At 40.7% G+C, this 26,292-nt stretch overlaps 1 protein-coding gene across 2 annotated transcripts; it reads left to right on the plus strand.

The window, feature by feature from the left end:
• The first annotated feature begins 10,169 nt into the window (after nucleotides 1–10,169).
• On the plus strand, nucleotides 10,170–19,369 carry FGG (fibrinogen gamma chain). 2 transcript variants are annotated; one of them, XM_047799120.1, is made up of 10 exons: nucleotides 10,170–10,451; nucleotides 10,553–10,597; nucleotides 10,801–10,984; nucleotides 11,097–11,190; nucleotides 12,061–12,191; nucleotides 12,767–12,900; nucleotides 14,412–14,596; nucleotides 16,643–16,920; nucleotides 18,263–18,432; nucleotides 19,145–19,369. In XM_047799120.1, the coding sequence occupies exons 1-10, from the start codon at nucleotides 10,371–10,373 to the stop codon at nucleotides 19,157–19,159; spliced, it is 1,317 nt and encodes a 438-aa protein (XP_047655076.1). In that variant the 5' UTR covers nucleotides 10,170–10,370; the 3' UTR covers nucleotides 19,160–19,369. The 2 variants fall into 2 exon arrangements, with proteins under 2 accessions (XP_047655076.1, XP_047655075.1); XM_047799119.1 differs by lacking the exon at nucleotides 19,145–19,369 and having other exon boundaries at nucleotides 10,327–10,451; nucleotides 18,263–18,471.
• The last annotated feature ends 6,923 nt before the right edge of the window (nucleotides 19,370–26,292 follow it).

Consider the following 26,292-nt stretch of genomic DNA (forward strand, 5'->3'; position numbering starts at 1 on the left):
AAATGCATATAAGGCTGAGATGTTTGTATTTAATTGGGTTGGGGATAAGGAGTCCGTGGAGGCTTTTTTTTTTTTTAATTTTGGTCTTTTTTTTTTTTTAGGGCCACACCTTCAGCATATGGAATTTTCCAGGAGAGGGGTCAAATTGCAGCTATAGCAGCCACAACAACTTGGGATCTGAGCTGCATCTGTGACCTACACCACAGCTCACAGCAATGCTGAATCCTTAACCCCATTGAGTGAGGCCAGGGATTGAACCTGTGTCCTCATGGATACTAGTTGGGTTCATTACCACTGAGCCACAACGGGAACTCCCATGGAGGATTTTGATGGGGAAAATGGCATCACCAGAGCTCCATCAGGGGGTCCCAGACACGGCAGTGGTGAGTAGGTGTGCTTCTAGTGTCTCTGGGCTAACTTTCACAGGGTGGCTCTAGTTGACTCTCAGTCTGTCACTTCCCTGGGCTTGTCAAATTTCTGACAACTCCCAATCAAAAAGCTATGCATGCTGGTCCAAACCGTCCAGTCTCCAGAGGGCCTGCAGGGGGCAGCGGTGAGCCAGCTATGCACTCTGTGACTGGCCCACCACAAACCTGCAAAGTCACAGTGCCCGGCAGGATGCTTCCCGATCACCAGACCTCAGACCACTGGCTCCCCACCTGCCCTGGTCACAGCCTGTGTCACCAGCCGACATTACATAATATGACATAACATAATATGGCCTCTTTCTCTCCGCTGGAGTGGACACTTCTTGAGAGCAGGCATTTTGTCTGTGCTGCTCACTCTCTGGGACAAGGAGCGCTGGCACATGGTACATGTTCAGTAAGCATCTGCTCTGAGCTCCAGCAAGGAGCATCATGGGAAAGGTGCAGTGACCTGTAACCAGCTTTGAGGGGACGGAGTTGATGAAACGTTATTTCAGGAATTTTCTTAGGATAATTCTATAGAGTCCGTGTGTCAGCTTTAGAGCACTTTACCATGTGAGAAGACTCAAGGAAGGGGCGTGAGGAAGGGGCCTTCCACTCGCATAAGGAGGTGATGTGGAATTAAATCCCGATGAAGTGCTCAGGGGAAAATTAACCCAATGCAGTATATCGGGTGTGAGCCACGGGAAGGGCTAAAATGAGAATATCAGATGGTTTTCTGACCCAGAGAGATGCAGGGTTAAGCAATAGTTTTCCTGGATCTTGATGAGTGATAGTTCCTCTGTGTTGTTTATAAAATATGAAACACAGTGTTCTGAATTTTGACTCCTCTTGTTTCTTAATGGATAAGCTTGTCCTAGTTAGTCCTGCAGCCAGGCCGTTCTTTACGAACCTGCTGGCATGATCGCTATCCACCCACGGCGTAGTTTACACTCTGGTTTTCCTTGCAAAACAGTCAGTAAATATTTGGGCTTTTACAAATCCTCTTTATTTACTGAGCAGAGGTCACTGTGCCATCACTCAAGGTGAAACATACCCAGCAGTCTATGCTTCGGGGAGGAACTAAGGACCTTTCCACTGTCAATAAGAAGTTAGCCTTTTTTTTTTTTGTCTTTTTGCCTTTTCTAGGGCCGCTCCCTTGGCACATGGAAGTTCCCAGGCTAGGGGTCCAATCGGAGCTGTAGCCACCAACCTATGACAGAGCCACAGCAACACGGGATCCAAGCCGCTTCTGCAACCTGCACCACAGCTCACAGCAATGTCGGATCCTTAACCCACTGAGCAAGGCCAGGGATCAAACCCACAACCTCCTGGTTCCTAGTCGGATTTGCTAACCACTGCACCATGACGGGAACTCCAGAAGTTAGCCTTTATACACAGTGTGTTGTTTATGGGCCTAACGTGGAATGGAAAGGCAGTAGAAAACTAACCCCAGCAGTTAGCATTTAAAACAAAGGTACAAGTCTTATAAAAGTTTATTTGCCCTCACTCAAGATTGAAAGTTAAAGTCAGTGTGGGCATTGAGAGAAGATGAATTACTTTGTTGATCTGATAGCCTTTTCTAGTCTTCTGACCTTCCTTCCTTTTTTGGAATATATATATATATTTTTTTCTCCAGAGATAACTTACTGGACAAAATGCCCAGAGTTTCTCTCACAGAGGAATGAAAATTTGTGGTGAGAATTCTTTCATAGGGTAAGGGATCTCATGTTCCAAGTTTCATGAAGATAGGAACAAATAAACAAACCAACCAGGAATTCAGTAACAGAATTTGGCGACCTTTTAAAGCTAACGTCTCCATCCCAATTTGCGTCAATCCAGGGCAGCCTGAGCACTTTCCTTGTTCTCCAGCCAGTATTAAAAATGGCAGATTCTTGGCCATTTTTGGCTCTGGATGTAATTCAGATGAGAATAATCCTTCTCTCTTCATGCACTCAGTTGCTAAATTTCCTCAATCCCATCCATAGCTGTCTTTGAACACCTCTGCCCCTCAGCCAGATGCCCCAACTGATATATCCAATGGAGCCTTCTTTGTAAAACTAAGAAGCTGGGAACCCAACCTGTGACCCCTGCCCTACCCCCACCGAGATTCCATTTTCCATGTTGTTTTTCTGTCTTTGATTTACATAATGAAACTGAAAGCACATAGACTCTCAAGAAAATATTTTCACTTTCCCTTTCCCTGGGATATTCTTATAAACAAAACAAATATTCTAACAGACAACTTAGTTTACGGTAGTGGGATGTTTTTACTCCTAGGTTAGACTGACTTTCAACAGGGTCAAGAGGTCATTTCTCTCTGCCTATTTTGAGGAAATCCAATTCTGAGGAGTCAGGCTATAAATTTAGCTTAATCTATAAGTGATTTACTTATTAGAAAAATAGACAGGAGTTCCCGTCGTGGCGCAGTGGTTAACGAATCCGATTAGGAGCCATGAGGTTGCGGGTTCGATCCCTGGCCTCGCTCAGTGGGTTAAGGATCCAGCGTTGCCATAAGCTGTGGTGTAGGTTGCAGACGAGACTCAGATCTCTCATTGCTGTGGCTGTGGTGTAGGCCGGCAGCTACAGCTCCGATTAGACCCCTAGCCTGAGAACCTCCATATGCTGAGGGAGTGGCCCAAGAAATGGCAAAAAGACAAACAAACAAACAAAAAAAAGAAAAATAGACATATCATCATCGGCATTGATTTGAGCTTCCTTGGACCAACCACCCAATAGAGGCATCTGCCTATAAGTTTAAGTTACTGAGAAAATTCCATTCATCAAGGCCTGTTACATTTGAACCATGTGATCAGCATTGAAAAACTGTGTCCATCTAAAACTGGACTGAAACAATAACTGTTGTGGAATAACTAAAATCTAGGTTCGAGAAAAACTAACAGCCCACTTTGTTTCTAATTCAGGAAAGCTAGATAGACGTAAATTCATGTTCATACAATCACACACACATAGACTATACACAGGCTATTTTTTATTTTTTAATTTTTTCTTTAACTCAATGAATTTTATTACAACGTTGTACAACAAGCATCACAACCCAATATTATACTATTTCCATCCCGAACCCCCAGCCCATTCCCCCTAGCCCACCCCACCCCCCAACCTGTCTCCTTTGGAAACCATACATTTTTCAAAGTCTGTGAGTCAGGATCTGTTCTGCAACGACATTCATCGTATCCTTTTTTTAGATTCCACGTGTAAGTGGTAGCCTATGGGGTTGGTGTCTCACTGTCTGACTAACTTCACTCAGCGTGATCATTTCTAACACCTGCTATTTTTAAAAGCCATAAACTCCTCTATGAACCCATTCCATCAGTGAATAACTTTGATTCTCATAGTAATGTTTTGTATCTGTACATCACCTTAGATCAAGGGCTTTGTGCTCATATTCACAGTCTTGATCACAAGTACAGGCATTGGGCCTATGAGTTTGGAACCCTCTTCTGGCAGAGACCTTGTGTGTATCACCATAACCTCTCAAAGACTCTCTCTGTTCATAAGATGCAGATCATCTAAGCTACCTCTGAGGCTTGGGGTAAGGATTCAATGAAAGAATATACAAAATAGCATCAACTAAACTCCACCATGGCATCAAAAAAAAAAAAAAAAAAGGTGCACAAAAATCAGTGGTTCTTTCATTATTCCTTCAGGCCTATGTCCTTTGCTACAGGTCAGGAAGTTTGAATAACACTACATAATCAAAGTCAAAGTCAGCAAATAATTTTGGAGCAGAGATGAACAAAACACAAAAGGGGCCCACAAAGTGAACAATCCATATGCACGGAGACTCGCAGTGCTAGATGTTATGTTTTCAAATCAGAGCACAAAATGTGGGCGGACAGGCGATTCGGGAAATTATTATGTCAATAAGCAAGCCCACTGACCTCCGAATTAAATAAATTGATTATTTGGGCTTAAATGTTACCTATGCTATTTTCTCAGAAAAACCAACCAGGAAGTAGAGGATATTTGATTTAAGAAATACTCTTCCTAGAATCCATTAATCATTCATGATTTATCAGAGAAAAAAAAATCATTCCAAACATGGAAGAGAACAGCTCGTTAAAATTTAATAAACCTGAGTGACTGAATGCAAGGCCAGCGTGGGTCACTAAGTCACTGTTGACTATTTTCTCTCAGAGAGAATCTTATCTGATGGTATTCTGATGTAGGACCTGGGATTGTGGGAAAGAAAGAAAGAGGAAAGAAGTAAGGAAGGAAAGAAAACAAGGCTTTTCTATAAAATTGTGATAATACACCTCTGATTCCAATGTGAGTCAGCAACAAAACAGAATATATTACACTTCTAAACCTGGATAGGATAGAATTTCCTCAATGTAAGTGTTTAGCAACCTTGCAGATGAGGTTATATTATATATATTACATGCATGCATAAGAGTTAACACACAGTTATGAATTGTTACCTTGAATTCAAGAAATCAATATTTTATGATCTTCAGCAAAAAGAACCACAATGATGACAGACCATGTCTGACATGCTTACACCTTTCCATAAGGCAAGCAGTCTATTTCTATTATCATTTCCTCTCTGGAGTGCCCGTCATGGCTCAGTGGTTAACGAATCCGACTAGGAACCATGAGGTTGCAAGTTCCATCCCTGGCCTTGCTCAGTGGGTTAAGGATCCGGCATTGCCGTGAGCTGTGGTGTAGGTTGCAGACGTGGCTCGGATCCCGCATTGCTGTATCTGTGGCGTAGGCAGGCGGCTACGGCTCCGATTAGACCCCTAGCTTGGGAATCTCCATATGCCTCGGGAGCAGCCCAAGAAAAGGCAAAAAGACAAAAAATAAAAATAAAAATAAATATATCATTTCCTCTCTGATGGGGGGGTGTGTTTCCACTTCAATTAGATAAAAAGATGCTCTCTCCTCTGGGGAGCCTTGTAGAATCAGCCTGCAGTTAAGTTGCCACAGATTTTATACTGAAGACTTTCTAGAGCCAAACAACACAGCTTGCTCCCCATGAACCATATCTATCAGTAATGGTCCCTCTTACAATTCTTTGATGTGTGTGTGTATGTGTGTGCATGTGTGTAATTCTTCTTTTTAGGGCCACATCCGGGGGAATATAGAAGTTCCCAGGCTAGGGGTTGAACTGGAGCTGCAGCTGCCGGCCTACAGCACAGCTTGTGGCAATGCCAGAGTGAAGCCAGGGATCGAACCTACATCCTCATGGAGACAACGTCGGGTCCTTAACTTGCTGAGCCACAATGGGAACTTCAGTTCCTTGCAAGGAACTACCTATTTATGCAAATTCCAACTGTCACTTTAAAGCATTTGATAATTCATAAGCCTCATATAACACTTTCTTTGAATCAGGCAATGTGCTCAATGCATCATTTCACTGAATTCTGGTAAGAGTCCAATGGAGTAGGTACGATATTATAACTATTATTTCTATGTTATGAACACAGATATGGACCCTCAGAAATTAAGTAACTTGTCCTCAGAGACACAGACAGCAAGCTCTAGAGATGAAATTTACACCCAGGCAGAAATTCCTGGGCCAGGGGTCAAACCCGAGCCACAGCAGTGACAATGCTGACTCCTTAACCAACAGGCTACAAGGGAACTCCTCTAATTCGTACTTTGTATACATTTATCTTTACCAGTGGCTGCTTTCTGAGTGATTATTCCTTAACTTTTATATAAATACATTTGCCAAAGTCATTTATTTTTGCAACATGGAAGTTTGAGAGCTATTAGAAATGGGAACTTTCAAGCCTTACTTCCAGCCCAATTCAATTTAGTGTCTTCAAATCACTATGGAGTGTTAACTATTGCTGCGCTAGGGGCAGTAGCCATGAAAGTCAGTTTAAAATCTACTGAAGTGGATGTGACATGTGTATATACAATACAAGGCTGCTATAAATTTGATGGAAGAGGTGGAGCCAACTGCCAGGGTTTGGGTTTTGGTTTAGGGGGAAGCTGGAATCAAGAAACAGGACAGTAAGGCTATGTAAGATTTTGTGTGATGCAGGAGTGTGTGTGAAAGGCAATCCAGCAAGGAGCAGCATGGAAAAAAGGAAACACAGGGTAGAGATGGGGCAAGATGGGATGTTATATGATCCAACTGGGTTACACCAGAGGATGTAGGAAACAGAATCAAGAGAGAAAAAATAGCAATGATAGGAGGGGACATTTATGATGCTTGCTTTCACTGTGATGGGAGATAGGGAGTCGTCTGAGGTTTTCGAGCAGGTCACTGTCATAATCAGAGCTGCACGTCTAGAAAGATGATCTGTCAGCAGTGTGACAAACAATCTGGAGCAGGAAGTGACTGGAGTGGAGGAAGGGAAATCAGTTGCAGGCAGTGTAGACCAAGCAGTCTGGATAAGAAATAAGGGGGTCTTTAGAATGTTGGCCATGGATAGAAAATGGACAGAACTGTAAGCCAGCTATAATGGAAAACAAAAAAATCATTTAAAATTAAAAAAATAAAATAAAATAAAAAATAAAAAAAGAATTTTGGCCATAAAAATAGAAAATGGCAATAACGGGAGTGACAGGGAGAAAGTAGTTTTAACGAAAAGTTTCGACCTCTGATTAGATGAATTAATAAGGAGGATGAGGAAGATTGTGAGACTTTAATTGGTTAGTAATACAGTGATGTGACTGGCAATAAGTGGGAAGTCAGAGAGCTAACTATGAAGGAGGAAAGGAAAGGCAACAAATCTGTTTTGTTTTTCTTTGTAGAACCGTACCTGCAGCATATGGAAGTTCCCAGGCTAGGAGTCAAATCAGGAGCTGCTGCTGGCCTACACCACAGCCACAGCAACACCAGATCCGAGCTGTAGCTGCGGCAACACCAGCTGACAGCTTGTGGCAACACTAGATCCTTAACCTACTGAGAAAGGCCAGGGATTGAACCTGCATAGTCCTAGACACTATGTCAGGTTCTTAACCTGCTGAGCCACAATGGAAACTCCAAGAAATCTGGTTTTGATGTATTCATTTTGTTATAATAAGTATTGAATATTTACAAACATTTACCTTTGTTTCAAGTCAAAATAATTTTTCCTTCGTAAAGGTTTAGATGTAAACATTAAAGTATGAAGAGGTACTTCTTCCACTAAATATTTAATCAAAATCTGAAGTGAGCTTGCTTTCAGAGAAGGAAATCACAGATAATAAGGAGGGGTAATGATAGTGCATAACTGTAAATTATCAATAGGAGATGATGATAAACAAGTTGTCCAAGATATAAGGAAACTCTAGGGGCAGAGTGACAAAGGACTCTCAGCAGTGCTAAGTTTGCCCTTTTTCCTCCAGCTATGCTCCTAGTCGCATTATGGGACGTGGATTTTCCTAGCTCCTGCCTCCTGTATCCAGGCTTTCCTCTGAGATAACTAGAAGGAGCCTCAGGAAAAACAAAGTAGGTTCCTGACCTCTTTCCCTCTGCGGCAGGTGTGGTGCCACACCAGCTGGTGCTTCCACTTTGTGGGGAGAGTGGGGCTCCAAGGCGTGCTACACTGTGGGTGGGAACGTAAATGGGTGCAGCCACTGTGGAGAACAGTATGGTGGTTCCTTAAAAAACTAAAAAGAGAATTTTCATGTGATCCCACAATCCCACTCCTGGGCATATACCTGGCAAAAACTCTAATTCAGAAAGAGACATACACTCCGGTGTTCACTGCAGCGCTATTACAATTCAAGCTGTGAAAGCAACCTAAATGTCCAGCAACAGAGGAATGGAGAAAGAGATGTGGCATATATATATATACATATATATATATATATATATATATATATATATATATAGTATTATATAAAGAGTGGAGAAAGAATGTGGAGTATTATATAAAATCATATATATAATGGAATATTATATATAAGAATATATGTAATGGAATATTACTCAGCCATAAAAAAGAATGAAATACCATTTGCAGCAACATGGATGGACCTAGAAATTATCATAATAAGTGAAGTCAAACAGAGAAAGACAAATATTGTATGATATCGCTTATCTATGGAATTTAAAAAATAATACAAGTGAACTTATTTCCAAAACAGAAAGAGACTTAAGACATAAAAAATTTATGGTTATCAATGGGGATGGGTAAATAGAGATGAATTAGGATTTCTGGATTAGCGTATACATACCACCATATAATAAAATAGAGGAACCCGTAAGGACCTACTGTATTGCACAGGGAAATGTATTAAATATCTTGTAATAACCTATAATGGAAAATAATCTGAAAAATTATGTGTGTATATATACATATATATGAACATATATGTGTGTGTGTATATAAATATAAAACTGAATCATGGTGCTATACACCTGAAAGTAACATAACTTTTTTTTTTGTCTTTTTGTCTTTTCTAGGGTGGCACCCGTGGCATATGGAGGTTCCCAGGCTAGGGGTTGAATCAGAGCTGCAGCTGCTGGCCCACACCACAGCCACAGCAATGCTGGATCCTTAACCCACCGAGTGAGGCCAGGGATTGAACCCGCAACTTCATGGTTCCTAGTCGGATTTGTTAACCACTAAGCCATGACGGGAATTCCAACACAACATTTTAAATTAACTATATACCTCAATCAAAATGATTAAAAAAATAAAATAAAATATCACCATGCTGTACAGTAGAACATTGACGGAACACTGTAAACCAGATATAATGAAAAAAAATCATTACATATAAAAAATAAAGTAAAATAAAATAAAAAGAGGGGGACATTGTCCTCAGGCTACCATCTTGGAAAAAGCCCACTGCAAATCGAGATCCTATGGAAATAGCAGGTGAAGAGTCAAAAGAAAGAAACCTCCATCTATAAATAAGTTCTGGGGATATAATGTACAGCATGGCAATTATAGTTAATAATACTGTACAGTTAATAATACTGCATATTTGAAAGTTGCTAAGAGAGTATGTTTTAAATGTTCTCATCACAAGGAAAAAAAGGCATTTTATAGCTGTGGTGATGGATGTTAACCAGACTTACTGTGCTGATCATTTCATAATGTATACGAATATCTAATTATTATGTAGTATACCTGAAACTAATGTTACATGTCAATTGTATTTCAATTTTAAAAAGGAAAATGGTCTAGGAGTTCCTGTTGTGGCTCAGTGGGTTAAGAACCTGACAAGTATCCATGACGATGCAGGTTCGATCTCTGGCCTCACTCACTGGGTTAAGGATCTGGTGTTGTCACGAGCTATGGTATAGGTTGCAGATGCAGCTCGGATCTGGTGTTGCTGTGGCTGTGGTGTAGGCCAGCAGCTGGAGCTCCAATTCGACCCCTAGCCTGGGAACGTCCAAAGGCCACAGGTGCGCCCCTAAAAAGAATAAAAAGAAAATAAAAAAGAAAATTGTCAACCCAGAGGGGCAGGACTAGATTTCCAGTGTCATTCATTCCTGGCAATACTTGCACATTCAGAGTTTCCACCTGCCAGAGCCACGGGTTAAAAATAATGATATCACCTCATCCCTGGTCTAAGGAAGTTGCGGGAATTTGGGGTATTTGGGTTATGATACCAGGCTCCATCTTCGGGTTGGGGCAGGTGTGCTGTGGTCGAGGTCAGCTTGGTGTTTGCTCTCTCAGCCTGTACTGGAAGCCATTGCATCACCGAGCCTCCCTGGCTCCCTCCCTCCTCAGGGCAGATGGCTAATGCTTCACTAGCCTTTGCAGAAGAGTTTGCTTCAGAGGAGAAAGGTTGAGCTGAGCCAGAAAGGAGGAGCTTAAACCTGTGTGCAAAATCTGGGAACCTGACTGGACATTGGTTGGTGGCCAGGATGAGGAAAAAGAGCCGGGAAACATCCCACCTTCCTAGGCAGGGGGCCCCGTGACCAGCTCCAGCCACTGGCGGTCCTGCCATCCTCGGAGCTTAAATACAGGGACGACTGGGGCCCCAGAGGTCACACGTCTGATTCTACCGGGCTCGGAGGACCGGGCACCTCCCTTCAGCACCATGACTTGGTCTTCGCACCCTCGGAGTTTAATAATCCTCAGCTTCTATACGCTTTCAATGCTCTCTTCAACATGCCTGGCAGTAAGTGCGCTGTTCCCCAAACATATCTGTTTTCTACGGAGAGCTTACAAATAAGAAAATGTGTGATAAACTCATGAAATGTTTGTGTCTTCCTCCTCTAGTATGTTGCCACCCGAGAAAATTGCTGCATCCTAGATGAGAGATTTGTAAGTAGCTTTTATGTTTCTCGCTGCGTTTGAGCTGGAGGGGAGGGCAGAGGAATAAAAGAAATTCTCTCGCAAATACCGTGTGGCCCGTTTAGACTTTTTTTTAAAAGCATAGTCTAGGTTTTGCCTATTTTTTTAAACAGTAGATTTCAGGTAGCGTTTTATGAAAAAGTTTAATCACTGTATTAAAATTATATTTTCAGGGTAGTTACTGCCCAACTATGTGTGGGATCGCAGGTTTCCTCTCTACTTACCAAAACACTGTAGAGAAGGATCTACAGAATTTGGAGGGCATCCTACATCAAGTTGAGAACAAAACATCAGAAGCCAGAGAGCTGATCAAAGCCATCCAGATCAGCTATAACCCTGAAGATCTATCAAAACCAGGTGAGAATCTGACCAGCGCCGCCTGAGAAAATCATCTGTGGGGTTCTTTTGCTGTTGTTGTAGTGGTTCTGTTGGCTTGAGTGTTTTTTATGTCTCTGACCCCATCTTATAGATAGGATACAAAGTGCCACCAAGGATTCCAAGAGAATGTTGGAAGAAATTATGAAATACGAAAACTTGATTACAACACACGACTCAACAATTCGGTAAGGCATTTGGGTTTTCCTTTGCTCTCCAAGATGGAGTGTTTCTCCAATCTTCCAAGCAGCCCAGGAGGGGGTTATCCTCTTTTTGATATCAGAGGGATAATGTTATTATTTTTTGCATTATTATTGCCCATCATTGCAGTAGGAGAAAACTACAGTGCAGAAATTTCCTAAGACCCAGTAGAGAAAAAAAGTAGTCCAGAACCTTGGCTCTCGTGTACCTTCAAAGAAACCATAGTCTGTGCACTAGAGCTTCTTTTCTATCATTTCTGTACAAGCAACCCAGTGAGAACTTACAAAAGCAGAAATTGTTTTTACGTTCCCCAACCTTTTCCCGAAACTGTGTAGATAAAAACATTTAGGAAGAAAGGGAAAATGTCTGTTGTTTTCTCTTACATAAGAGAATGTCACAGATGGTTTTCCCCTGTTAAGTTACAGATGGTAGTTCGTAAATAGCTCCTCGGTAAATTCATAAGCAAAAAAGAATTCTGCCTCAGCATGCATGGATTACTGAACAAAGCCTTTCCTTCCCGGAGAATATTCTGTCCTAAGAATAACCCCCAGGTAGTCTTATTAATCAGGCTCATCACTCATGTACTTTGTGGCCTGCTGCCCTTTATGCAGAAGGTAAAAATCAAATGGCCACTTACTATGACATTGTTTGTTGACAAGCACCTTGTTCTTTTCTTTTCCAACAACCTTAGAATTCTAATTCGCCTCAATTTTAGTAACATCATTTTACCCTTTTTTTCCAAGAATGGAGTTATTTATCTGGGAATAATTCTTGAGAAAATAAGGATGTATTTTTCAAAGAAAACACAAAAGTATTTCTCTGAAAGGAATATCATGACCTTATTCTTTTGCTTATAGATTTTTACAGGATATCTACAATACAAATAATCAAAAGATCACTAGCCTGAAACAGAAAGTGATCCAGCTTGAAGCAAAGTGTCAGGAGCCTTGCCAAGATACAGTAAAAATACACGACACAACTGGGAAAGGTAAGGGGAAAATTTATATTGGGATCAAGTTCATCAAAGCAAATATAAAAAATAAAGGAGATCGTGTGTATTGTCCCGTACACAATACACTGCAAAAAGTCTAGCCATTAAATCTAAACAATCTAATTGCTGAGACTTTTCTTGAGTAGTTAAACATCATTTGAAAAGAATGATGCTGTGAGAAGTAAGGAAGTACTTCTCTGGAAAAGAATAGTTTGTAGCATGTTAAAAATTTCGCTTTCAGGAGTTCCCGTCGTGGCTCAGTGGTTAATGAATCCAACTAGGAACAATGAGGTTGCGGGTTCGGTCCCTGGCCTCGCTCAGTGGGTTAAGGATCCGACGTTGCTGTGAGCTGTGGTATAGGTTGCAGACGCGGCTCAGATCCTGCATTGCTGTGGCTCTGGCGTAGGCCGGTGGCTACAGCTCCAATTCAACCCCTAGCCTGGGAACCTCCATATGCTGTGGGAGCAGCCCAAGAAATGGCAAAAAGACAAAAAAAAAAAATTTTGCTTTCAAGGCTGGTACAGTCTTACCTGGATTTCAAACCACTGTAAAATCATCTTCTTCTTTTTCAGATTGTCAAGAAATTGCCAATAAGGGGGCCAGAGAGAGTGGGCTTTACTTTATCAAACCTCTGAAAGCTCCGAAGAAGTTCTTAGTCTACTGTGAAATTGATGGGTCTGGAAATGGATGGACTGTGTTTCAGAAGGTATTTTCCCTACCCAGGTGTATTTCATAAACACCCAATTGTCCTGCCAGATATTTTTCTAAGCACCTTGGGAGTATTAACCCAATCGACCCTCACAACTTTCCTTGGCGGTAGTCTTGGCCCTCTTATCCTTATTTACAGAAGAGGAAACTTAGGCACAAGAGGTTAAATGACTTGCCCAAGGTCACATAACTAATACTAACAGAGCCAGGATGGGGTTTGGTTTCAGTCTGCGCTTTGCTTCTCTTCTCCCTGCTGCTGTAAATTCATGATGGCACATAATCGCACTGTCAGGGTGACAAAGAACTCGAAGGGACCTCTTTGGACAGGTACATCCAGGCCTAGGGCTGCCCATCGCAAGAAGATGATGTCCCCGAGAGGACACAGTTGGGCTGTTCCAAGACCAGGATCCTCTGTTGCCTCTGCAGGCCCAGGCACCCACTACAAATCCTCTTGGCTTCTGGTTCTCTTTACCTTTGACCACTGTTACAAATCTTCCTGCAGGGGGCGCTCAGAGAAAGCGAGTGATGGGAGCACTTGCGGGGGAGTGTGTGGGGGGAATAGATTCAGCAAGAGCCTGATGTCTCCATCTTCAGCTGAGAACCAGCAAAATCCAGCTAGAGTTCTGGAGTCCTCTAGGAGTCTTTTTAACTAATTTATTTATCTTGCTTTTTTTTTGCTTTTGCTTTTTAGGGCCACACCCTCAGCATAGGGAAGTTCCCAGGCTAGCGGTCAAACTGGTGCCACAGCCACAGCAACGCCAGATCTGAGCCGCATCTGCAGCCTACACCACAGCTCATGGCAACACCAGATCCTCAACTCGCTGCACGAGGGCAGGGATCAAACCTGTGTTCTCATGGATACTAGTCCGATTCGTTTTTGCTGAGCCACAATGGGAACTCCCTAGAAGTCTTTTTATTTATTTATTTATTTATTTATTTATTTATTTATTTATTTATTCATTTTTTACAGAATAAAATACATACATTTACACACAATTACATTCACACAGATTATTATAACATGGATCTTAAGAAACAGATTGTGACTCCCACTGGAGAAGTGGAATGGAAAATATGCTGAGACAAATAGGAAATTTATTCTATACTTTATCCCAATTTTATGGCTTTCATCTTTACTACTTAGTATTATCTATTACATTTCAATTTTTCTTTAAAAATGAGCATTATATTAACTTTTTATATTACGCAACTAAAATTTAAAAAGAAGAAAGCCTTTAGAAGTCTTTTTAAAACTACTGCTAGTTTATAATTTTACCATGTGCCAGCCATTCTTTTAAGTATTTTTACATTCTCTGGTATAATCCCCCAATAACTCGAAGAAGCAAGTGTCATTATTCCTATTTGACAGGTAAGAAAACTGAGGCAGCTAGTCCAGGGTCACTCAGTAAATGAGGAAATCCATACCCTCCATATTCTGGACTGAATGTTTCTAACGTTTTCTTTATGGGCACTGGTAACCCACTTTCTCTTCTTGCCACCTGTACTCAGAGGGTGGACGGCAGTGAGGATTTCAAGAAAAACTGGATTCAATATAAAGAAGGGTTTGGACATCTGTCTCCTACTGGAACCACAGAATTTTGGCTGGGAAATGAGAAGATTCATCTGATAACCACACAGTCTGCTATCCCCTATGTATTAAGAGTGCAGCTGGAGGACTGGAGTGGCAAAACCAGGTACTATTTAGAAAGGACGTCTAACTTGTTGTGGTAGACGGTCTGGAGCGAGTGCTCTCCAGCTCACAATGGACAGTTTGACAAGTGCAAAAGCCCAACCAAAAATTTTTCCCTAGAAGCTGGTTTGGTTCTTGGACAGTCCTGTAGGTCCTATCTGGGTGGTTTTGAGTGTATTGGTACAATCCACTTATCCAGGAACCATACAAAATAATAGCCAATATTTCCTGAGCATTTAATAGGTACCAGAAATTAAGCAGGAAATTATAATTCAATCTAATGCAAATGACTCATGAGGCAGGAGCCAGTATTAGTTCCCTTTTACATATTAACTTTTCCAAGGTTCTATCATTGGTATATGATAAAGTTGGATTTAAACTCAGGCAGTTTAACTCTACAGCCATCCTCTTAATGATTATTCTGCTGGAAGAATGAATCTAGCCTCTTTGCATTTCCCAGTGGGTCAAATACATGAGCTACCTTTAAATCAGCTGGATCCTTTTTTTTTTTTTTTATTTTTGGCCATTCCCATAGCATGTGGAAGTTCCCAGACCAGGAATCAAACCCTCATCAAGGCAGCAACCCAAGCTGCTGCAGTGATGATGCTGAATCCTTAACCCACTGTGCCACCAGGGAACTCTCCTAGCTGGCTTCTTTAGTGAACTAGCGCCCCCCTCTACATGCAGAGCTGTCTGGGCACTTTGAGCATAGCATACTTAATTAAAATTCAAAGCAACATCCAGGAGTTCCCGTTATGACTCAGTGGGTTAAGAACTCAATATAGTGAGAATTCGGGTTTGATCCCTGGCCTCATTCAGTGGGTTAAGGATCCAGCATTGCCACAAGCTGCCATGTAGTTTGCAGATGTGGCTTGGGTCTGGCATGGCTGCAGATCTCATTTGACCCTTAGCCTGAGAACTTCCATATGCTGCAGGTGCAGCCTTAAAAAAACCACAAAACAACAAACAAAAACCCCAAACAGTATTCAACTCTCTTGCTATGTCCAGGACATGATGAAATAGTATGTGGCCCAAACACGTATTTTTACTTTTTCAGTTTTTAAGCAGAAAGTTCCAGAGTCTGTAGACCTTCTCCTGTGAGAATATCTCCCTTGTCCCAAGTATTGGAGATAGAGGCAGAAGCTAACTGTTTTCTGGAAATCTCTGTTCATGCACCAGGGCCATTCTCCCCTATATGCCATAGAATTCTGGTGCTTATTCAGTGTTTCCCCAGAGAAGAATCCCTCTCTGATCTTAACAGCTCATGTTTTTTAGACCACACAGGGACCACCTCTTTTTGTTTTGTTTTGTTTTTTTAGGGCACACCTGAGGCATATGGTAGTTCCCAGGCTAGGAGTCGAATCAGAGTTGCATCCGCCAGCCTATACCACAGCTGCAGCAACACTGGATCCAGCCGCATCTGCAACCTACACTACAGCTCATGGCAACACCACATCCTTAACCCACTGAGGGAGGCAAGGGATTGAACCTGTGTCCTCATGGATACTAGTTGGGTTTTTAACCTGCTGAGCCACAGCGGGAACTCTGGGACCACCTCTTTTATGTGATTTCCAAGGAAACTCCTTCTTGGGAAGGGAGGACCCCTGGAGGAGCTCTCCCTTTAGATGGTTTGAGTGGCTCATGGAACTGTAGCTCCTTCAAGCTTGCTGCATTAATCCATAGTCACTCACTGTCAGATAATGAATGTGGTTTATGAGAGCCGGGTATACATGCTAAATATGGAGATGGAAGTGGAATATATGAAATTAGATTCATCCACATGTCTGGATTGGATAATAGGATCCTCTAGGGAAAAAAAAATCATTCATATGGCTGAAATTTTTCATTTTCCCTGAAGGTTTCTATATCCATCCTGGGTGGAGCTTGTCATTGTCCCTTCCTTGCCAGATTTGCCGAAAATTTTTTCAGTGAGCACATTTCAGATTTAAGAAGCAAAGTTAAAAATTCCAAACAATAGTTCTGTGAAAGAGGGAACTTGGGAGATGCTCCTTGAGGCTCAGGGTCTAAAGTCTCTCCTCTGTCTCTGTAGTACTGCCGACTACTCCACGTTCAGGGTGGGACCTGAAAGTGACAAGTACCGCATGACATACGCCTACTTCCTTGGGGGAGATGCCGGAGACGCATTTGATGGCTATGATTTTGGCGATGATTCTGGAGACAAGTTTCTCACATCCCACAATGGCATGCAGTTCAGTACCTGGGACAATGACAATGACAAATTTGATGGGAACTGTGCTGAACAGGATGGATCTGGTTGGTGGATGAACAAGTGTCATGCTGGCCACCTCAATGGAGTTTATTACCCAGGTATGGCTTCCTTCCTTAGATACATTAATTTGTGTAGAGATTATGTTTTTTATAAAAGGTAACAAATAAATGTAAGGAAGTAAGAAACAATGAGTAGCGATATTGGAAGCTTTTTATATAGCTCTATTTTATTTTTTACTTTTTAATTTAATTTTACTTTTTGTCTTTTTAGGAGCACACCTGCAGCATATGGAGGTTCCCAGGCTAGACGTCGAATGGGAGCTGTAGCCACTGGCCTATGCCACAGCCACGGCAATGCCAGATCCGAGCTGCATCTGTGACCTACACCACAGCTCATGGAAACACTGGATCCTTAACTCACTGAGCAAGGCCAGGGATCAAACCTCGTCCTCATGGATGCTAATCAGATTCGTTTCTGCTGAGCCACAATGGGAACACATTATATAGCTCTTCATTTTAAACCAGAGTTGGGTAATGCTACCTTATCCCTGAAATTGGTCCCTCTACAAGAAATTCACCTGCCGCAAACAATCCAGTGATGTCCATTATGCTTCCATCAGAGTTGATACTTTGGTGTCTCTCTAGGCTTACTAGATACATGATCTGGATGGGCTAACACTGCTGTGCTGACACTCGTTAACACAGTAGCCTGGCTCAGCTTCCCACGAGCCATGTCTCAGATACAACCAGTGAGTAGTGAGAAGGTATCTGGAGGAATGAAGTGAAGAGCAGGGCGGTGCTGGTGAGGGCAGGGGTCCATGAGAGCTTCAGAGAAGTCCAGCCTGAGGCATGGGAACACTTAGTTTGGGATGGGAGGAGGGCGAGGTATAGATCAGTCTAAGGCCGGAATCACTCTGAACACTGGTTTTACTTACTGACACAGTACTGTTACTCCCCAGCAGTGAAGCCTGGGGGAGCTCACATCCATTAAGACCAGCAGGCTGACCTCCTGAGGGCACAGTCCTAGCCAAGAGGTGACTTGGGATCCTCTTAAGAGCTACTTAAGAAGTTCGCTTCATGACTTAGCAGTTAATGGACCCAGCTAATATCCACGAGGATGTGGGTTCGATCCCGGGCCTTGCTCAGTGGGTTAAGGATCTGGCATTGCTGTGAGCTGTGATGTAGGTGGAAGACGTGGCTCGGATCCTGCATTGCTGTGGCTCTGGTGTAGGCTGGCAGGTGCAGCTCTGATTGGATCTCTAGCCTGGGAACGTCCATAGGCCGCAGGCGTGACCCTAAAAAGAAAAAAATAAATAAAATAAATAATAAAAAAATAAATCTGATGTCCATGACAATGGACTTCATAGTAGACAATTCCTTATAGACTCTCTGGGGTGTGGAGATTCAAAGGCAATGATCCATGTGTCTATGATTTTTCTAGGGGGCACTTACTCAAAAGCATCTACTCCTAATGGTTATGATAATGGCATTATTTGGGCCACTTGGAAATCCCGGTGGTATTCCATGAAGAAAACCACCATGAAGTTGATCCCATATAACAGAATTGCCATCGAAGATGGACAACAGCACAGCCTTGGGGGAGCCAAACAGGTCAGACCAGACCACCACGTTGAAATAGAATATGACTAAGTCACTGACCTTGAGACGTACCTGTTCATTCTATTAGCCCATAAAATTCAGAAACGTTTTTGACAACTTAGAATAGATTTACAAGGAGATCCTGCTGAATAGCATTGAGAACTTTGTCTAGATACTCATGTTGCAACAGAACAAAGGCTGGGGGAAAAATGTAATTGTAATGTATACATGTAAGGATAACCTGACCCCCTTGCTGTACAGTGGGAAAATAAAAAAAAAAAAAAAAGAAAGAAAGAAACGTTTTTGAAATTGTCTTCCCATTTTCTCTGACGGTGTTTATTAATTTTAAGTCTTTTATTAACGGCAGTTAGCCTTGAATGGCCATTAAAACTCACTTCGGGCTATAGTCCCAAATGGCTGAAGGCAGAATTATTTAAACATTGTTTATTTGATGAGCTATTGTTTTGGCTCATTTCCTAAATATGTAATAAAATTATTGTGGTGTTTTGCATTGTAATGATCATGCATTATTTTGTCTTGGTGATTTTTAAAAATTATTTCTTAAATATTAAGTATATGCTAATTAAATGGGGGCAAATTCTAGCATGTCAAATGCCTAAGTATTTTTTCCATGTTTACTACCCCTAAATTATTCATATTTAATTGTTATTTTAAATGGAAAGAATTGTATCTTTTTAATACATATATATTTTTTTGGTCATAGGCTGGAGACATCTAAAAGAACATTTCCAAAATGATTTACTTTTTTTAAAGGACTTTATCTGAACAGAGAAATATAATATTTTTCCTGTGGGACAATGGACTTGCAAAACGCGTCACTTCATTTTAAGAGTAAAAAGAACCCATATTGAAAACTCCACTAACAGTTTTATGCTGGTGATAATTTATCTACATACCATTTCAATAAATCTTTTGTTTCCTAAGGCTAGATATATGATACCTTTTTTTTGACCATTAAAAACTATCGCTTTCCTTCAATGTATAATTACAGTTGGGTTTCGTCTTCACTTTATGCTAAACATTCTACCTGACTCTTGGGAAGTTACGAAGGAAACACAAATCCTGGCTTTTGCCCTCCAGGGGTTATAAGACAAATACAGAAAAATATAGCAACCCCAAATGACAAAATTTGATATAAAAACAAACACAAGCCACAATCACATAACTAAGGTATTCAAAGTGCAACTTTGAGTAGCATTCATGAATGGTACCCAGAGTGAGGCTGGAGATATAAGGCTGTTTAGGGATTCACCCGGAGAAGCCTCTTAGCTTCAGACTCCTGTGGCCATATGTCAGTGTTTGGAGAGGACTCCAGCTCAGAGCAGAGAGCCCAAGGGAGGTGCCTGGCCAGCCCCTTACTGTGAACAATGAGTGAAGTGGAATGAAGCCATTACTTCAGCAGCCAGAGATCAGGAATAGCCAACATTCTGTAAGGAATAGCTGAATCGACCTAAGTTGACATCAGGCTGACAGGGAAAAGTAATTGACTAATTTTATGAGGGGAGGATCTGGTTCTGAAGACCTGAGCATCGGCTTTGGAGTCTCTTCCTTTTCACAATTTCTTTCCTAATTCTCTCACTTCCTTGTTCTCATGAGTCCAAATTTTAGAAGTCTCCTATTGAGGAGATAAAAAACAGAAAGTCAGCTTCTAGGTGTACAACCAAATACTCATGAGGCATTGGGAAAATGGGAGCATTGATTCATTCATTCATGTGTGCAGGAACCCTTCATTCCACTAACATTTATTGACTGCCTTCATTGGACTAGCCCCTATGTGGGCATATAGCATCCTGCTTTCTCCCAATACTGTTCTAGTCCACTCAGTTCTCAAGTTTCAAAAGACTAGGACTAAGTCTTTATTCCTCTTTCTGCATATCATCAAGCCTGTCAAATTCCCCTCCTAAATATTTATTATATTCATTCCCTTCTCCATACCCATTGCTGCCATTCTAGTTGGGGATCTACAGCTCTCGCAATGGACAAGGGCAATCGCCTTCTTCCTGTTTTCCATCTTGCCTTCAACTGTCTCTGTTCCCACCCCCTTATGTTCCAAACTACTTCTAAACTCAGAATGTGTGCAGTTTTCCCTTTGAGAATCTACGAAATCCTTTAGATGAGCAATTTGGTCATTGGAAGAGTTACGGAAATATTCATGTGTTTTAAGGCAAGACCATCACGCCAATGATTTATCCCAAGAAAATTATTTTTGAAGAAAAAATAGCTATATATAGAAATCCAACTGTATACTTAGTAGCAGTGGGAAATTCAGAAAATATTTAACAGTGGAAGCCTGAACAAGCAAGGTGTTTTATTAGGACAATGGAATAAAATGCAATGATTGCATAATAAGCATACTATCTCTACATTTACAAATATATAAGTGAATTTTTAAGATGGAAAAACAATCCTATGATGATAATTATGCAAAATATATGCATATACATTTTGAACAAATCTTGAGCTATATGCATTATTTGTACATATTTGTTCTCCCCAACTGATCTATAAAATTTGATAAAAATGCTAAACACAGAATAAATATGAGAAAGTCCAAAAGTTTCTGATTTTTCCCCTGATCATATTTCCAGGGTTTGTTCTAAAATATCAACTATGTTTACATAAACATTTTGGGGCTCTGTGATTTGTGAGTGTCCATAATACATACATTGAAGGGCCACAGCTTAAAAAACAAAGCAAGAGATACACTTCCAGAGTCAACTGTATCATGTCTTCATCAATAAAATAGAAATGGAAAGAATCATCTTGAAATATCAACTTTTTAAAAAAATCCACTTTTTTATTTTCTCCTTTTTTTAATTACTCAATGAATTTATTACATTTATAGCTATATGATGATTATCACAATCTGATTTGATAGGATTTCCATCCCACAACCCCTACTTTAAAGTGTAACAAAGAGTTTGGAGCCTCATAGAGACAGGTTACTTTTCTGCACAACGCAAATCACAGATAATTATTAACCAGGCCTTCCCTTTACCTTCCTGGGCATACAAAACTCAGACACCACACAATAGGGAGGCTAAGTACAAAATAGCTATGCACGGTCACACATTTTGGAAAATCCACAGAGGGAAGATTCCAGAAAGGAAGGTACTGGTACAGATGCACTGAAACCATGGCTTCAGGTCATGAACTATAGGGCAGAGGTCTTTTGATTCAACAGCCACAGCAACATGGGAGCCGAGCTGCATCTGTGACCTACACCAAAGCTCATGGCAACGCTGGATCCTTAAGCCATTGAGCAAGGCCAGGGATCGAACCTGCAACCTTATGGATGCTAGTCAGATTTGTTTCTGCTGTGCCACCACGGGAACTCAGAGTTAGTCATGCTTTTATCACACCATTCACATTCTTCTGTGCTGGGTCACTCTTGATTGATTGAGTCTTGTATTCAAATTTTCTTGGCTTCCCTTTAATCCCTTAATAAACAACCATTGTAATTGATTTGATGCATTTTTTATTTGTACGTATTCTTAAAAAGCATGGGCAGGAGTTCCCATTGGCTCAGCGGTTAACCAATCTGACTAGCATCCATGAGGACACGGATTTGATCCCTCAAATCAGTGGGTTAAGGATCTGGCATTGCCATTAGCTGTGGTGTAGGTCGCAGACGTGGCTCGGATCCTGCGTTGCTTTGGCTGTGGTGTGGACCAGCAGCTGCAGCTCTGATTTGACCCCCAGCCTGGGAACCTGAATATGCCGCGGGCACGGCCCTAAAAAGAAAAAAAAAAAACATGGCTATTCTTTTGTGCTACATATTTTAATTTACATAAATGCTATATGTGTTATAAATCAGCATTACTTAGAATTGCTGATCTCCCAATTTTTGTTACCAGTCAGCATTAAGACAAGTTAAAAAAAAGATGATTGAGAATTGAAAAAAAGATTGATAATTGAGAATGAGTGTGTAGAAACATTTTTCTCATATTATGTATGTGATGATTATATTTATTTAAATATAATTATATGCCTTTGAAATCTAATAATAAAAATTGGGGTCTATATTTTCATATCATTGTTTTCTACATTTTATTTTACTAGCAGTTATTTTTATTGTATTTTATAGTCTTTTTAAAATTTTATTGAAGTGTAGTTAGTTGACAAGGCTGTGGTCCTTTCTGCTGTACAACCAAGTGACCCAGTCATACATATGCACATATCCATTCTCTCTCAGATTCTTTTCCCACAAAGATTATCACAAATATTGGGTAGAGTTCTCTGTGCTATACAGCAGGTCCCCCTTGGCCAATTGTTCCATATACCTCAGTGTGCATATGCCAGCCCCAAACCCCCAGTCCATCCCTCCAAACCCCCAACCTGTCCTCTTTGGTACCCATAAGTTTTTCAAAGTCTGCGAATCTGTTTCTGTTCTGCAAATAAGTTCATCATACCCTTTTTTCCCCTTAGAGTCCACATATAGGTGATATTGCATGATGTCTCTCTTTCACTAAGTTTGCTTAGTATGACAGTTTCTAGGTCCGGCCATGTTGTTGCAGTTGGTATTATTTCATTCTTTTTTATGACTAATATTCCATTGTATATATGGAAGTTTATATATACATCTTTATTCACTCCTCTGTTGATGGACATTTAGGTTGCTTCCATATCTTGGCTATTGCAAATAGCGCTGCAGTGAACATTGGGGTGCGTGTATCTCTTCGAATTATGGCTTGCTTGATCGTATGGCAGTTCTATATTTAGTTTTTTGAGGAACCTCCATACAGTTTTCTATGTGTTGCACCAATGTGCATTCCCACCAACAGTGTAAGAGGGTTCCCTTTTTCCCACACCCTCTACGGTATTTATTATTTGCATACGTTTTGAAGATGGCCATTCTAGCTGGTGTAAGGTGGTACTTCACAGTAGTTTTGACCTAATAGGTCTTTGATTAGAAATTTAATAAAATTTGTCCTTTGGCACAAACACTTTGAGAAGCACTGCTAAGGTTTTCTTTGTACTTATTCATTTTTCCATTCAGTACTATGTTAAGCTCTACCCACAACCTGAGTATTTTGTAACTTCCCTTGATTTCCATTTGAACCAAGACTTAAAAAAATGAACATTATTTTGTTCCAAAGCTTGTGCCCTTTTAAACTGTATTTTAAATTAGCATTCTAAATTCATTGCATTATGGTCAGAGAACATAAATTTGATGATGCTAATTCTTAGGGGAGAGAGGGAGTTTACAAATTACTTCGGGACACAGGAATTATCAGAGAATTAACTGACCCCATGAAGGTAATATGAATTATAAGCACTCTCCAAGGATGATTTGGAAAAAAAAAAAAAAAAGAAGGAAAATGAACAAGCTAAAGGTAGGTAATGATTGACCTTGTAAACATGAGCTTTGGCCCAAATGGCCCTGGCCTGTTAGGAGTCCTGATAATAGGTTTGACCAAAACTGGCTTGTAGGACACGTTCCTTTATTAGGTTGGAAAGCCTTTGGGGAAGGACAGCTGGCACCATTTCAAGCTCTGGTTCACCTCAATTTCATTGGGAAAGATTCGAAAGTCCAAACAGCTAAGTTCATACCACGATATTTAATCATGTCTACAACTGCGTCAAAACCATCTTTTCCAAATCCAAACTCAGATATCCTTGGCCTTCTCTCCTCTTCCCTGGGTCCGCGCCTAGGTTTTCTTCTGGTGGGAACTCAGAGGCATGAAGTAACTTGAGGCGGATGGGAATCCTCCATAAATAAATTGAATGTTGACTCTCCCTGAATAAACAGCAGGCCAGATTCCAACCTGCTGTGAAAGTGGCTTCTTTCAAATCCTCAGGGACAAATGGTTAAAGTGTGACTTAGAAAAAAATGGTCTGACATCTAAGAGACCTTGGAATGGATGTTTTCCTTCCTAATTCTCTCTCTTCTCTTCATACCACAGAATGGTGGTAAGGGTCCAATGAGATCATATGAGAAATTGCTCCCAAGACAAAAGCAAGATTGAATTTCTTGCTGGTAAGGTTGGCATTGCAGAGTGAGATTTGAATCCAATGTCAGTTAGGTTTGGAAATATAATTTTAAAACTTTAGCACTGGGAGATACATCTAGTCACTTATGATGGAGCATGATAATGTGAGAAAAAAGAATCTATACACGTATGTGTAACTGGGTCACCATGCTGTACAGTAGAAAATTGAAAGAATACTGTAAACCAGCTATAATGGAACAAATATATAAATTGTTACATACATTTTTTTTAATTTTAGTAATTTTGCTTTTCTTTCTTTCTTTCTTTCTTTCTTTCTTTCTTTCTTTCTTTCTTCTTTCTTTCTTTCTTTCTTTCTTTCTTTCTTTCTTTCTTTCTTTCTTTCTTTCTTTCTTTCCTTCTTTCTTTCTTTCTTTCTTTCTTTCCTTCTTTCTTTCTTTCTTTCTTTCTTTCTTTCTTTCTTTCTTTCTTTCTGGGCTACACCTGTGGCATGTGGAATTCCCCAGGCTAGGGTCTAACTGGAGCTTCAGATGCCAGCCTAAATCACAGCCACAGCAACACCAGATCCCAGTCGTGTGTGACCTACACCACAGCTCATGGCAACACTGGATACTTAACCCACTGAGTGAGGCCAGGGATCGAACCCGCATCCTCACGGATACTAGTTAGATTCATTTCTGCTGAGCCACAAAGGGAACTCCCACTTTCATTTTTTAATACATTTTTAATTTCAGAATAATTTATTTATCTGCAGGAAAGTTATAAATATATCACAGAGTTCCCTAGACCTGTTACTCAATTCCTTTGTGTTAACATCTGGCATTACTATGGCTTATTTGTCAAAACTAAGAAAGCAATTCCAGTGGTTACTCTTTCCTAACTTCCACACTTAACTCAGATTTCATCAGTTTTCACAGTAACATCCTTTTTAAAAACTTTTTTACTGAAGTAGAATTGATTTTCCATGTTCTGTTAATTTTTGCTGTACAGCAGTGACTCAATTTTATTTACATATATATAAATATATATATTCTTTTTCATATTATTATTATTATGGTTTACCACAGGATATTGAATATGGTTCCCTGTGCTGTACAGTACGAACTTGTTTACCCATCCTATATATGAGCTTGCATCTGCTAATCCCAAACTCTTCCTTCCTTTCCTCTCCCACCCCCCCCTCCTCCTGTTGTCTATGTCTGTGAGTCTGTTTCTGTTTCATAGATACGTTCATTTGTATCATATTTTAGATTCCACATATAAGTGATAGCATATGATATTTGTCTTTCTGACTTACTTTGCTTAATATGATTATCTCTAGATCCATTCATGTTATTGCAAATGGCATTCTTTCTCTTTTTTTATAGTCCAAATTCTTTTACTGCATTTTATTTATTTCTTTATTTTGTCTTTTTGCCTTTTCTTGAGCTGTTCCCGCGGCATATGGAGGTTCCCAGGCTAGGGGTCGAATCGGAGCTGTAGGCACCAGCCTACACCAGAGCAACAGCAACGTGGGATCCTAGCCATGTCTGTGACCTACACCACAGCTCACAGCAACGCCAGATCCTTAACCCACTGAGCAAGGCCAGGGATCGAACCCGAAACCCCATGGTTCCTAGTCGGATTCGTTAACCACTTCGCCATGACTGGAACTCCTTATTTCACTTTACTTTTTAGTTTTTATGCTCTTTTTTTATTATAGTTGATTTACATGTTCTGTCAATTTCTGCAGTTCAGCAAAGTGACCCAATCATACATCTATACACTGTCTTTCGCATTGTCTTCCATCATGTTCCATCACAAGTAATTGGACAGAGTTCCCTGTACTATACAGCAGGACCCTCATTATCTATCCATTCTAAAAGTAGCAATTTGTATCTATTAACCTCAAATTCGCAGT

The sequence above is a fragment of the Phacochoerus africanus genome, chromosome 10 (genome assembly GCF_016906955.1).
Source record: "Phacochoerus africanus isolate WHEZ1 chromosome 10, ROS_Pafr_v1, whole genome shotgun sequence".
Taxonomy (NCBI): domain Eukaryota; kingdom Metazoa; phylum Chordata; class Mammalia; order Artiodactyla; family Suidae; genus Phacochoerus; species Phacochoerus africanus.

Bases quoted from the DNA above. Each gene is read 5' to 3' on its own strand.
- FGG (XM_047799119.1), top strand. From the start codon at position 10,371: ATGACTTGGTCTTCGCACCCTCGGAGTTTAATAATCCTCAGCTTCTAT. The intron at 10,985-11,096 runs GTGAGAATCTGA...CCCATCTTATAG, and splicing joins TGAAGATCTATCAAAACCAG to ATAGGATACAAAGTGCCACC. The intron at 14,597-16,642 runs GTACTATTTAGA...CTGTCTCTGTAG, and splicing joins GACTGGAGTGGCAAAACCAG to TACTGCCGACTACTCCACGT.